Here is a 9159-nt window from a genome sequence, read left to right as displayed (position 1 = left end):
CTGGCAGGGCACAGATACAGCAAAGAGGAGAAATGTCCCTGCAGTGGGGACGGGAAGGCTGACTATTCCTACAGTCCATCACATAGATGACGTTCCTTCAAGCCCTTGGCCAGCAAGGGTTGAGAGTAAGCCATCACCCCCGTCCACAACAGAGATGGGAGGCCAAATTGGAATATGCAACCCACCTCTTTGTTTCCAAACTAATTCTTATTCATTTCCTCCCGTAGGTAACACACTCAAGAGACCGTGGCTTTGTTCCACCATCCACAGTTCCAGTATGAAACCTTCAAAACTAAGGTACAGAATACGTTAATGGTGATAAATAATTTATCTGTATAAATTCTTTTCTCACACATAGCTAAAGGAGGAAGCGGGTCTCTTGTCTTTTTGTTTTTCTTTTTAACATTTTCAGACTGAACAAAATTCTCACTGAAACCGAACGTTTCGTAGCTAAAGTCGTGGGCTGTCTTCAGATGAGATATTCCACCATTTCTCCGTCGGTGAGGTCCTGCCCCAGAGCCGGCAGTGGACGTTTCCTCTCCAGAGTACTGCACTGAAACCCCGCACTGTCTGCTGAAGAGACAAAGAAGAAAAGAATCAGACTTCAGTCTAATCCAAAAAAGTCTAGTTCAAGACAGAACACGATGAAATATTGAATACACATGGTAACAATAGGATGTTCCACCGACTCTATTTACATCTACAAAAAATGCAGATGTTGAGGGCATTAAAATTTAAAACAGGGGGTAATACTTGCTAATATTACATTTGGAAGAAACTGAAGAAGACAAGTTTTTAGAAAAAGTCATTTACCCGAGAAAGGTGTCAACCTACCAAACAGTGCACTAGAGCTCAACGCACAGTTTCCGATCACATGGAAAGGGAAATGGGACTTGATATACCGCCTTTCTGAGGTTTTTGCAACTACCTTCAAAGATGGAATATTGCTACTATTGAGATTCTACATGGAATGTTAATGTGGCTATTCCACTAGCCACATTCCATGTAGAAGCCTGCCCCTGCAGATCAGCAACCCGGCCGCGCAGGCTTCTGTTTCTGTGAGTCTGATGTCCTGCACATATGTGCAGGATGTCAGACTCACAGAAACAGAAGCCTGCATGGCCGCGTTGCTGATCTGCAAGGGCAGGCTTCTACATGGAATGTGGCTAGTGGAATAGCAACATTGCATGTAGAATCTTGAATAGAAGCAACATCAACTTTCCATGATGATAAATGAAGAGGAAAACTAGATTTACAAATACAAATGATTTTCTAGGACCACTGTGATTTGTGCCTCTCTTTTTTCCTTTGCCCACTTTATAACCCACATCTCATCATAGACTTTGTGCCTAGGTGACACAGATTGCCTGCTGGTGAAGAACTGGTAGGAAAGGGAAATGGGACTTGATATACCGCCTTTCTGTGGTTTTTGCAACTACATTCAAAGTGCTACTTATTTGTACCTGGGGCAATGGAGGGTTAAGTGACTTGCCCAGAGTCACAAGGAGCTGCAGTGGGAATTAAACTCAGTTCCCCAAGATCAAAGTCCACTGCACTAACCACTAGGCTACTCCTCCACTCCACTAAAAAGAAATACGGTGCCCAATATTTTAATCAGATTGTATGCAAAGAATTTACATGCAAAAAGTGTGCTAACAGGGGAGACCAAACACTTTGCTGCACAGTAACATAGTAGATGACGGCAGATAAAGACCAGTACAGTCCATCCAGTCTGCCCAACAAGATAAACTCATAGCACAAGGTACGATGCATGGCTGTGCACTACCAGCAAAACTTAAATCTATGCACAAAAAAAACGGAGTTACATGCGCATCCGTTATATAAATGTGTCTGCAACGCTAAATATTACTGGCATGGGACCATTTCAGTTTGTGCAGTCCAGCACTTTACCCTTCATTTCACTGCTACGGCAGCTCCCCCCTTACCCCTGTGTTCAACAACACAATAACCTCAGTTGCTCAACTCCTGCCTTTGTAATTTCAAAATTCAAATTGCAAGAATATATCAAACAAGAAAGTAAGATGAGCTACAGAGAATAAAAACATTAAAAGAATGCAAAAAAGAAGAAATACAGACAAACGTTTAACACACTGGGGGGAGGGGGGGGCGGGGTGGACAGGTTGGGCAGAAGTTTTGTAAGTTTAATGACAGTTTGTTAGAGGATAAGGATGTGTGGGAAGGGATTAAAGAGGATATTCAGGAGTATTTCCAATTGGACAACACTTGAGGGGTTGCGAGCAGAGGGAACTGAGAATGGTTTCAAAGCATTTATAAAAGAGGGAAGCTGCAAAAGGCAGAGGCCACGGAGGATGCGGGCCGCAGAATTGGAAATGGGAGAGGCAGGACTGAGGTCAAACCCTCAGGAACAAACAACTCTGCAGATCACCAAACAACAATGATCTTCAAAGAAATTTATTGTTGCACACAGTGGGGGGATTTCTCTCGTTTAAAAAAAAAAGCCCAACATGGTGAAACGAGGCCACTTCCTCAGGCTTTTTATGAGGGCAAGGGCAACCGGGGGCCTTAATCATGCACAATATTCACTATGCCGTGCTGATGGTGAAGCAGCTCCATTTTGAACAGGGCAATAAGGCCACTCATGTCGTGGCCCAGAGCTAGACAGGCCTGGACGAGGGGAAACTTTTCCTTTTGAGAAGGGATGCAAAGGAAACTGAAGCAATACCGAGCAAGATGCGCAGAGCTGCAAGTCAGCTGTGCATGAAATACCTGTTTTGTCCGTGCTGTACATAGCGGGGCTTGGAGCAGTGAGCCGCCCAGGTGCTGGAGAGACGCTAGAGGGTGGGGCTTTATTCTGCTCAGTCCCTCGATCTGTCTGCGTGCTACAGTCTCGGCTGCCGGTCTTCGAGTGCGCAGACAGCAGGGGAGTGGAAGGAAGCACTGGCGAAGGTGTGGAAGAAATCGATTCAGCTCGATATTCTGTACCCAGGAGAACACCTTGAGTAAAGCAAGAAATATTTCAAATCAGGTACACCTGGGACTTTTTTTTTTGTTTTCTTTTTCCACAGTGGTTCTACAAAGTAACCTATCAAAATGCTCCTTAAATCAGTGCATGAAAACAGACCGTCCAGGCCTTCGACCACTTGCTTTGCTCCCTGCTAAACTTTCTCCACATCTTTTACTACTACTACTTATCATTTCTATAGCGCTACCGGACGTACGCAGCGCTTCACACTTGAACATGGAGAGACAGTCCCTGCTCAATAGAGCTTACAATCTAATTATGACAGACAGACAGGACAAGTAAGGGATAAGGGTTAGGACAGACAGGACATATCAGGGATAGGGGACAGTTGAAGGTTTAGGTTTAGGAGTTAAAAGCAGCATCGAAGAGGTGGATTTTTAGCCTAGATTTGAAGATGGCCAGAGATGAGGCTTGGCGTACTGGCTCAGGAAGTTTATTCCAGGCATAAGGTGCAGCAAGATAAGAGGAACGGAGTCTGGAGTTAGCGGTGGAGGAGAAGGGTGCAGAAAAGAGAGATTTGCCCAGTGAGCGGAGTTCCCGGGGAGGAATGTAGGGAGAGATGAGAGTGGAGAGGTATTGAGGAGCTGCAGAGTGAATGCACTTATAGGTCAATAAGAGGAGTTTGAACTGTATGTGGAAACAGATAGGAAGCCAGTGAAGTGACTTGAGGAGAGGGCTAATATGAGCATAACGGCACTGGCGGAATATTAGTCGTGCAGCAGAATTTTGAACAGACTGAAGAGGAGAGAGATGGCTAAGTGGGAGACCTGTGAGAAGCAAGTTGCAGTAGTCTAAGCGGGAAGTGATAAGAGTCACCAAATCTACCAACCAGGGGCCTAGCCACACCTCACGGTGGGAGGGGCACATTTTGGTCTGCCTCCCTGCTGTCACCCCCCACCGCTCCCCACCCACTACTTTGGCTGGCGGGGGTCTCCAAACCCTGCCAGTTGAAGCCTTGTCCAGCGCTGGTCTCTGGCGCCACCACATTGCCTGCCCTGCTCCGTCTTCCCCTCACATCCTGCACGCTCCTTTTAGTGAAACTGAGCATGCTCAGTCTCACTAAAAGGAGCGTGCCGGACGCGAGGGGAAGACAGAGCAGGGCCGGAGACCGGCGCTGGGCAACGCATCAAGCTGGCTGGGGTTGGGGAGCCCCACCAGCAAACCCAGGGGCCCACAGGAATTTTTTTTTTTTTGGGGGGGGGGGAGGGCAGACCCCCATGGCCCCATCAGGTTTTCAGGATATCAACAATAATAGATTTAGATACCAAGGAAGCAGTGCATGAAAATCTCTCATATTCCTAGAACATATCCTGAAAACCTGATAGAACTAGGTGTTTCTGAAGGACTGGGTTTAGAAGCACTGTATTAGAGGATCAGAAAGAGCCTGGGGGGGGGGGGGGGAGAGGGAGGGGTGAAACGAGAAAGAATACCTAAGCTGCCTTTCCAGCTCTTCTCCTCCCTTTTATCCTCCATGATGGGCGTGCTACTCAAGGTTGAAGAGTGGGACAACAAGCCAGAACCAGCATTAGCTATTGACATTAAGGATTTAGATGGTCTCATGGTTGAGGGCTGGTCAGTCTTGTTTATTTCCTTCCGGGATCGCTGTTGAAGGACCTTAATCATGGCATCCTTTTCAATGATCTGGGCATGAAGTGTCTTTATCCTGAGAGGCAGAACAGAGGGAGCAAGGTTAGGTATACCGAGCACACACTGCTGCTGGAACAGACACTGCAGACATGAAAGGATTATATATATATATCCAAGCAGAGAAATATGACACATCATCAGGCAGTTTACTACTGTTTCCTTGGCAAGCCTTCCTTTTATATAAACATTTTCAATAACTATTTAGATACAATATCAATAAATACCCCACAATATGAGTATAAGTTGAATTCACCATTTATTTTACTGCTCATTTAACAATACAAAAAAAGTAAATATTTTGGTTACAGTGACATGGTTGGAGAGGAGGGGGGGGGGGAAAGGATTAAATATAGAAGAGAGGGTAGGGGTAGGTTGTTCGGGGATAAAAGATGAAAATGATTTGACGTTTGAAGAAGGATCGATAGTTGTCTGTTGTACTAGTAATGTTACTTGTTGAAACACTATGAATGTATATCTCACATAATACGTCAATAAACAGATTTAAAGTAAACATTTTCAATAACTGTGGTCAGTCCTGCCCACTTGCAGTACTAGAGCAAGAGAGGGCTTGCGTGACCACATCCCTTACTATCAACTCACACAAATGGAATTCTCTTATCTTCACTTCCATGGCCGTCAACTCAGCCACGTTCAACTAGAGTATCACTGCATCAACCTGGTTCTAAAACTAAGCTTCAGAACCAGTGAAATACTAACCATGAAGAACTGTACTTGAGAGTGACACCTTACACTGTACCAGCCAACCGTCTCCGATAGGCCAAAGAATCTCATTTTCTCCAGGAAAAAACACTAGAGATACTAGAACATCGAGAGCTGCCACCCAACTTACCTGCCTTCCATATCTATGCATCTTCTGTTGGCCACGAGAATCTCTTCCTCTTCCTTCTGGATACGGGCTTCAAGGGAAGCATCGTAGCTGTTGTTGGGAGAGTGGCTAATGATGGTGGTATCCCTAGTGAAAAGTGAGAAATACCAGAGGCAAGTTAACCCCAGTGAAATTTCTGAGATAGGCTTAGCAATGCAATATAAGAACTTGAAGAAGGTCCATTGTCAACAACCATCCCAAAAGTATGTATTTCTTATTATGTTCAGTCGTACACAGGCATATGGCTTCCATACTCTGAAATATTTTTGCTTAAAACTATAGTACCCAAATTTTTAAAGACTTACAGTCAACATCAATGTCAATATCTTTTTTTTTTTTCTAATTCGGTCCGTCCATCGTAGGTTGTAGGCATTAAAAAAAAACCCCAGCAACTTAGGGGTCCTTTTACTAAAGGGATGCTGACTGGCAACCTGGAACTACCATCGACCCAATGTGGGTTCTGCCTCGAGCATGTGCCATTTGCGGCGCCACAGAAAATAATTCTGTAAATTTCTCGCATGCAGCTAACCCAGCAGTACTACTACTACTACTTATTTCTATAGCGCTACAAGGCATACGCAGCACTGTACACCACACACAAAAAAGACAGTCCCTGCTCAAAGAGCTTACAATCTAGATAAGACAGACAGAACAATTAAGGGTAAGGGAATAAAGAGGTGAGGATAAAAGGACAGGGCAAGTGAGCAGTGGTAAAGAGGTGGGCTTTGAGTTTGGACTTGAAAACGGCCAAAGAGGGGGCTAGACGTACAGGCTCGGGAAGTCTATTCCAGGCGTGAGGTGCAGCGAGATAAAAGGAACGGAGTCTGGAATCAGCAGTAGAGGAGAAGAGGACAGATAAGAGAAATCGGCAGTAAATCGGGTTACCGCAGGAGCCCTTACCACCACACCTCAGTGGGTGGCGGGAAGTGCTCCCCCCCCCCCACCACCACCACCACATGGCAAGAATAGTTTTACTGCATGGCCATGTCTTTTTTTTTAGGGGCTTTTTACCTCGTGCGGTAAGAAGGACCCTGGTGCGCAGCAAAAAGAGCGCTCACTGCAGGTTCCTTTTTACCTCAGCTTGGTAAAAGGACCCCCTTAAGCATGGACTGGGAAGCGGGTGGGATTATATACACAGCAACTGCGCCACTTCCAAGTATATCCAGTGGTGATAAAAACGGTCGGAACCACTGAACGTATGAATAAAGTCAAACGCTGCTGTTGATGCTTGATCCAGACGCAGCTGAAAAGCGGACTAAACAGTGTGGCCACCTCCTTCTAGGCAGGTGAACACTGAAAAAAAAAAAAAAGGTCACTGCCCAGCTGTGCATCCAGGCTCAGAATCACACCATGACCACCAGGTATCGGAATGTTCCAGAGCCAACACTGCTCCAGATTTCTCAGTGGAAACAAGAGTTTGGCCCCTGCAAATACTGTTTTGATTTCTGCATTGAAAATAAGAGACTAATATCCCCCTAGGACTTCAAGAACAACAAAGATGGATGGGGAAATTTACCATACCAGAATTGGTTTCATTTTAGAATACCAAATGGTACATAGATTCTGCAAATGGCCAGTAAAGGTATTATGGGGGCTCCTTTCACTGGGGTGTTTCCCATGAGCTAAGGCCATTTTTACCATGGCCAATTTTTTCATTTATCAAATTAATGGCCACGTGCTAAAGTTGCCATTAGTGAGTGGCCATTATTAAAAATTAGAACATGAGACCTTTACCAATACCTATTTTGAAGGGGGTAAGGGCTACATGCTAACCATGTGCTAATCATTTAGGGGCCCTGCGCTAGAAGCGGCGGCTGGTTTTGCCATGCCCCAAGGCTCCTTTTACCGCAGTGGGTGAAAATTACGTAAGAAGAAAAGAGTAGCCATACTGGGTCAGACCAATGGTCCATTTAACCTAGTATCCTGTTTTCCAAACAGTGGCCAATCCAGGTCACAAGTACCTGGCAGAAACCCAAATCGTGGCAACATTCCATGTAGAACCCCAAAGAACATCAAGATTCTGAAATCCTAAAGAGTGACAAGATTCCGTGCAGAATCTCAAAAAGTAGCAACATTCCATGTAGAACCCCAAAGAATAGCAAGATTCTGGAATCCTAAAGAGTGACAAGATTCCGTGCAGAATCTCAGAGTAGCAACATTCTATATTACAAATCCCATAGCAAGCAGCTGCTTCCCATGCCTGTCTCAATAGCAGACTATGGGCTTTTCCTCCAGGAATTTGTCCAACCCAGATACACTAACCGCTGTTACAACATCCTCCGGCAAAGAGTTCCAGAGCTTAACTATTCGTTGAGTGAAAAAATATTTCCTCCTATTTGTTTTAAAAATATTTCCATGTAACTTCCTCAAGTGTCCCCTAGTCTTGTACTTTTGGAACGAGTAAATAAAACTCGATTACTTTTACCCATTCTACACCACTCAGGATTTTGTTGACCTCAATCATAACTCCCCCTCATCCGTCTCTTTTCCAAGCTGCCTTTCCTCATACAAGAGAAGTTCTACCCTCTTTATCATTTTGGCCGCTCTTCTTTGAACCTTTTCTAATTCTGCTATATCTTTTTTGAGACACGGCGACCAGAATTGAACGCAATACTCAAGGTGCAGAAGCACCATGGAGTGATACAAAGGCATTTTTGGTCTTATTCACCATCCCTTTCCTGATAATTCCTAGCATCCCGTTTCCTTTTTTTGGCCGCCGCCGAACACTGAGCCGAAGATTTCAGCTTATTATCTTCGATGACATGCGTTAAGTTTGCACTGCTGCGCAGTCATTTTGGAGGGAGCATTTACCATCACCCATTGAGGTGGCAGTAAGGGCTCCCACACTAATCTGGTAGTAACTGGGCAGTCAATTACTGCCAGGTAACCCCCAAGCGGTAATATTTTTCCCTAATTACTGCTAGTGCCGGAAATGGGGCGCTGGGGGTGGAACTAGCATCGGCACCCACGGTGGGCTGCTGATAGTTCCGGATTGGCTCTATTCATGGGAGGGGATGCCGGGGAGGAGGGGGTTAGACCTCCAGCCCCCCCATGTTGCTTGACTCGGGGTTGGGGTACTTAGAGGTCTGGTGGTCCCATGGACCTCCAAGCCCCTGTGTCTGACAGGCCTGGGCTTTTGACAGCCCAGACCTGTCAAGCAAGTGCGAGAGGACTGTGCCCGAGCGCATGCTCAGGTACAATCCTCTCGCACTTTTACCCTATGATCAGCGTGCTTAAATTTGCATGCTATTATCTCTGATCATAGGGGCGATAAAGCCCCGCGCTGTTTCAGCGCTATTTTTAGAGCGCTGTTTGGAACAGCATGGGGCTTTTGATCATCTGCCCATGAGCAAAGTATAAAGGAACAGTCTTTCCTCAGTGTTTAATCCAGGCTACCAGAAAGATCAAAGCACATAAAGGCCAAACAAGGAAAAGGAATGCAGAAACAGCAGAACCTTCAGATGCTAAGACCAAAAAGAATATGGCTTTCTTTTTTTTTTCTTTGCACTTCTAGTTCAGCTTACTGCAAGGATGGTTAGAGAGACTGTTTTCCAAGGTGGGTCCTCGACAGCCACAGACATCTCACAATTACTAAAAAACAAAACAAAAACCCCAACAACAA

At 45.4% G+C, this 9159-nt stretch overlaps 1 protein-coding gene across 6 annotated transcripts in view; it reads right to left on the bottom strand.

Annotated features, from left to right (window-relative positions):
* Window positions 1-390: 390 nt before the first annotated feature.
* The window catches only part of LOC115473794 (angiomotin-like), a 124150-nt gene continuing 115381 nt past the window's right edge, over window positions 391-9159 (bottom strand). For 5 of the 6 annotated variants that reach the window (XM_030208900.1, XM_030208902.1, XM_030208901.1 and 2 more), the window contains 4 exons: window positions 5502-5624; window positions 4435-4667; window positions 2749-2976; window positions 391-573 (listed from right to left, as the gene is read on the bottom strand). In XM_030208900.1, the coding sequence (XP_030064760.1) occupies window positions 470-573; window positions 2749-2976; window positions 4435-4667; window positions 5502-5624 (688 nt within the window). In that variant the 3' untranslated portion in view covers window positions 391-469. The remainder of the gene's footprint in view (window positions 574-2748; window positions 2977-4434; window positions 4668-5501; window positions 5625-9159) is intronic. The other variant, XM_030208904.1, reaches the window with a different exon arrangement.

Source organism: Microcaecilia unicolor, chromosome 7 (assembly GCF_901765095.1).
Source record: "Microcaecilia unicolor chromosome 7, aMicUni1.1, whole genome shotgun sequence".
NCBI classification, from domain to species: Eukaryota; Metazoa; Chordata; class Amphibia; order Gymnophiona; family Siphonopidae; genus Microcaecilia; species Microcaecilia unicolor.
Note: the sequence above shows the minus strand (reverse complement) of the source record. Positions and strands in the feature narration are given on the sequence as shown.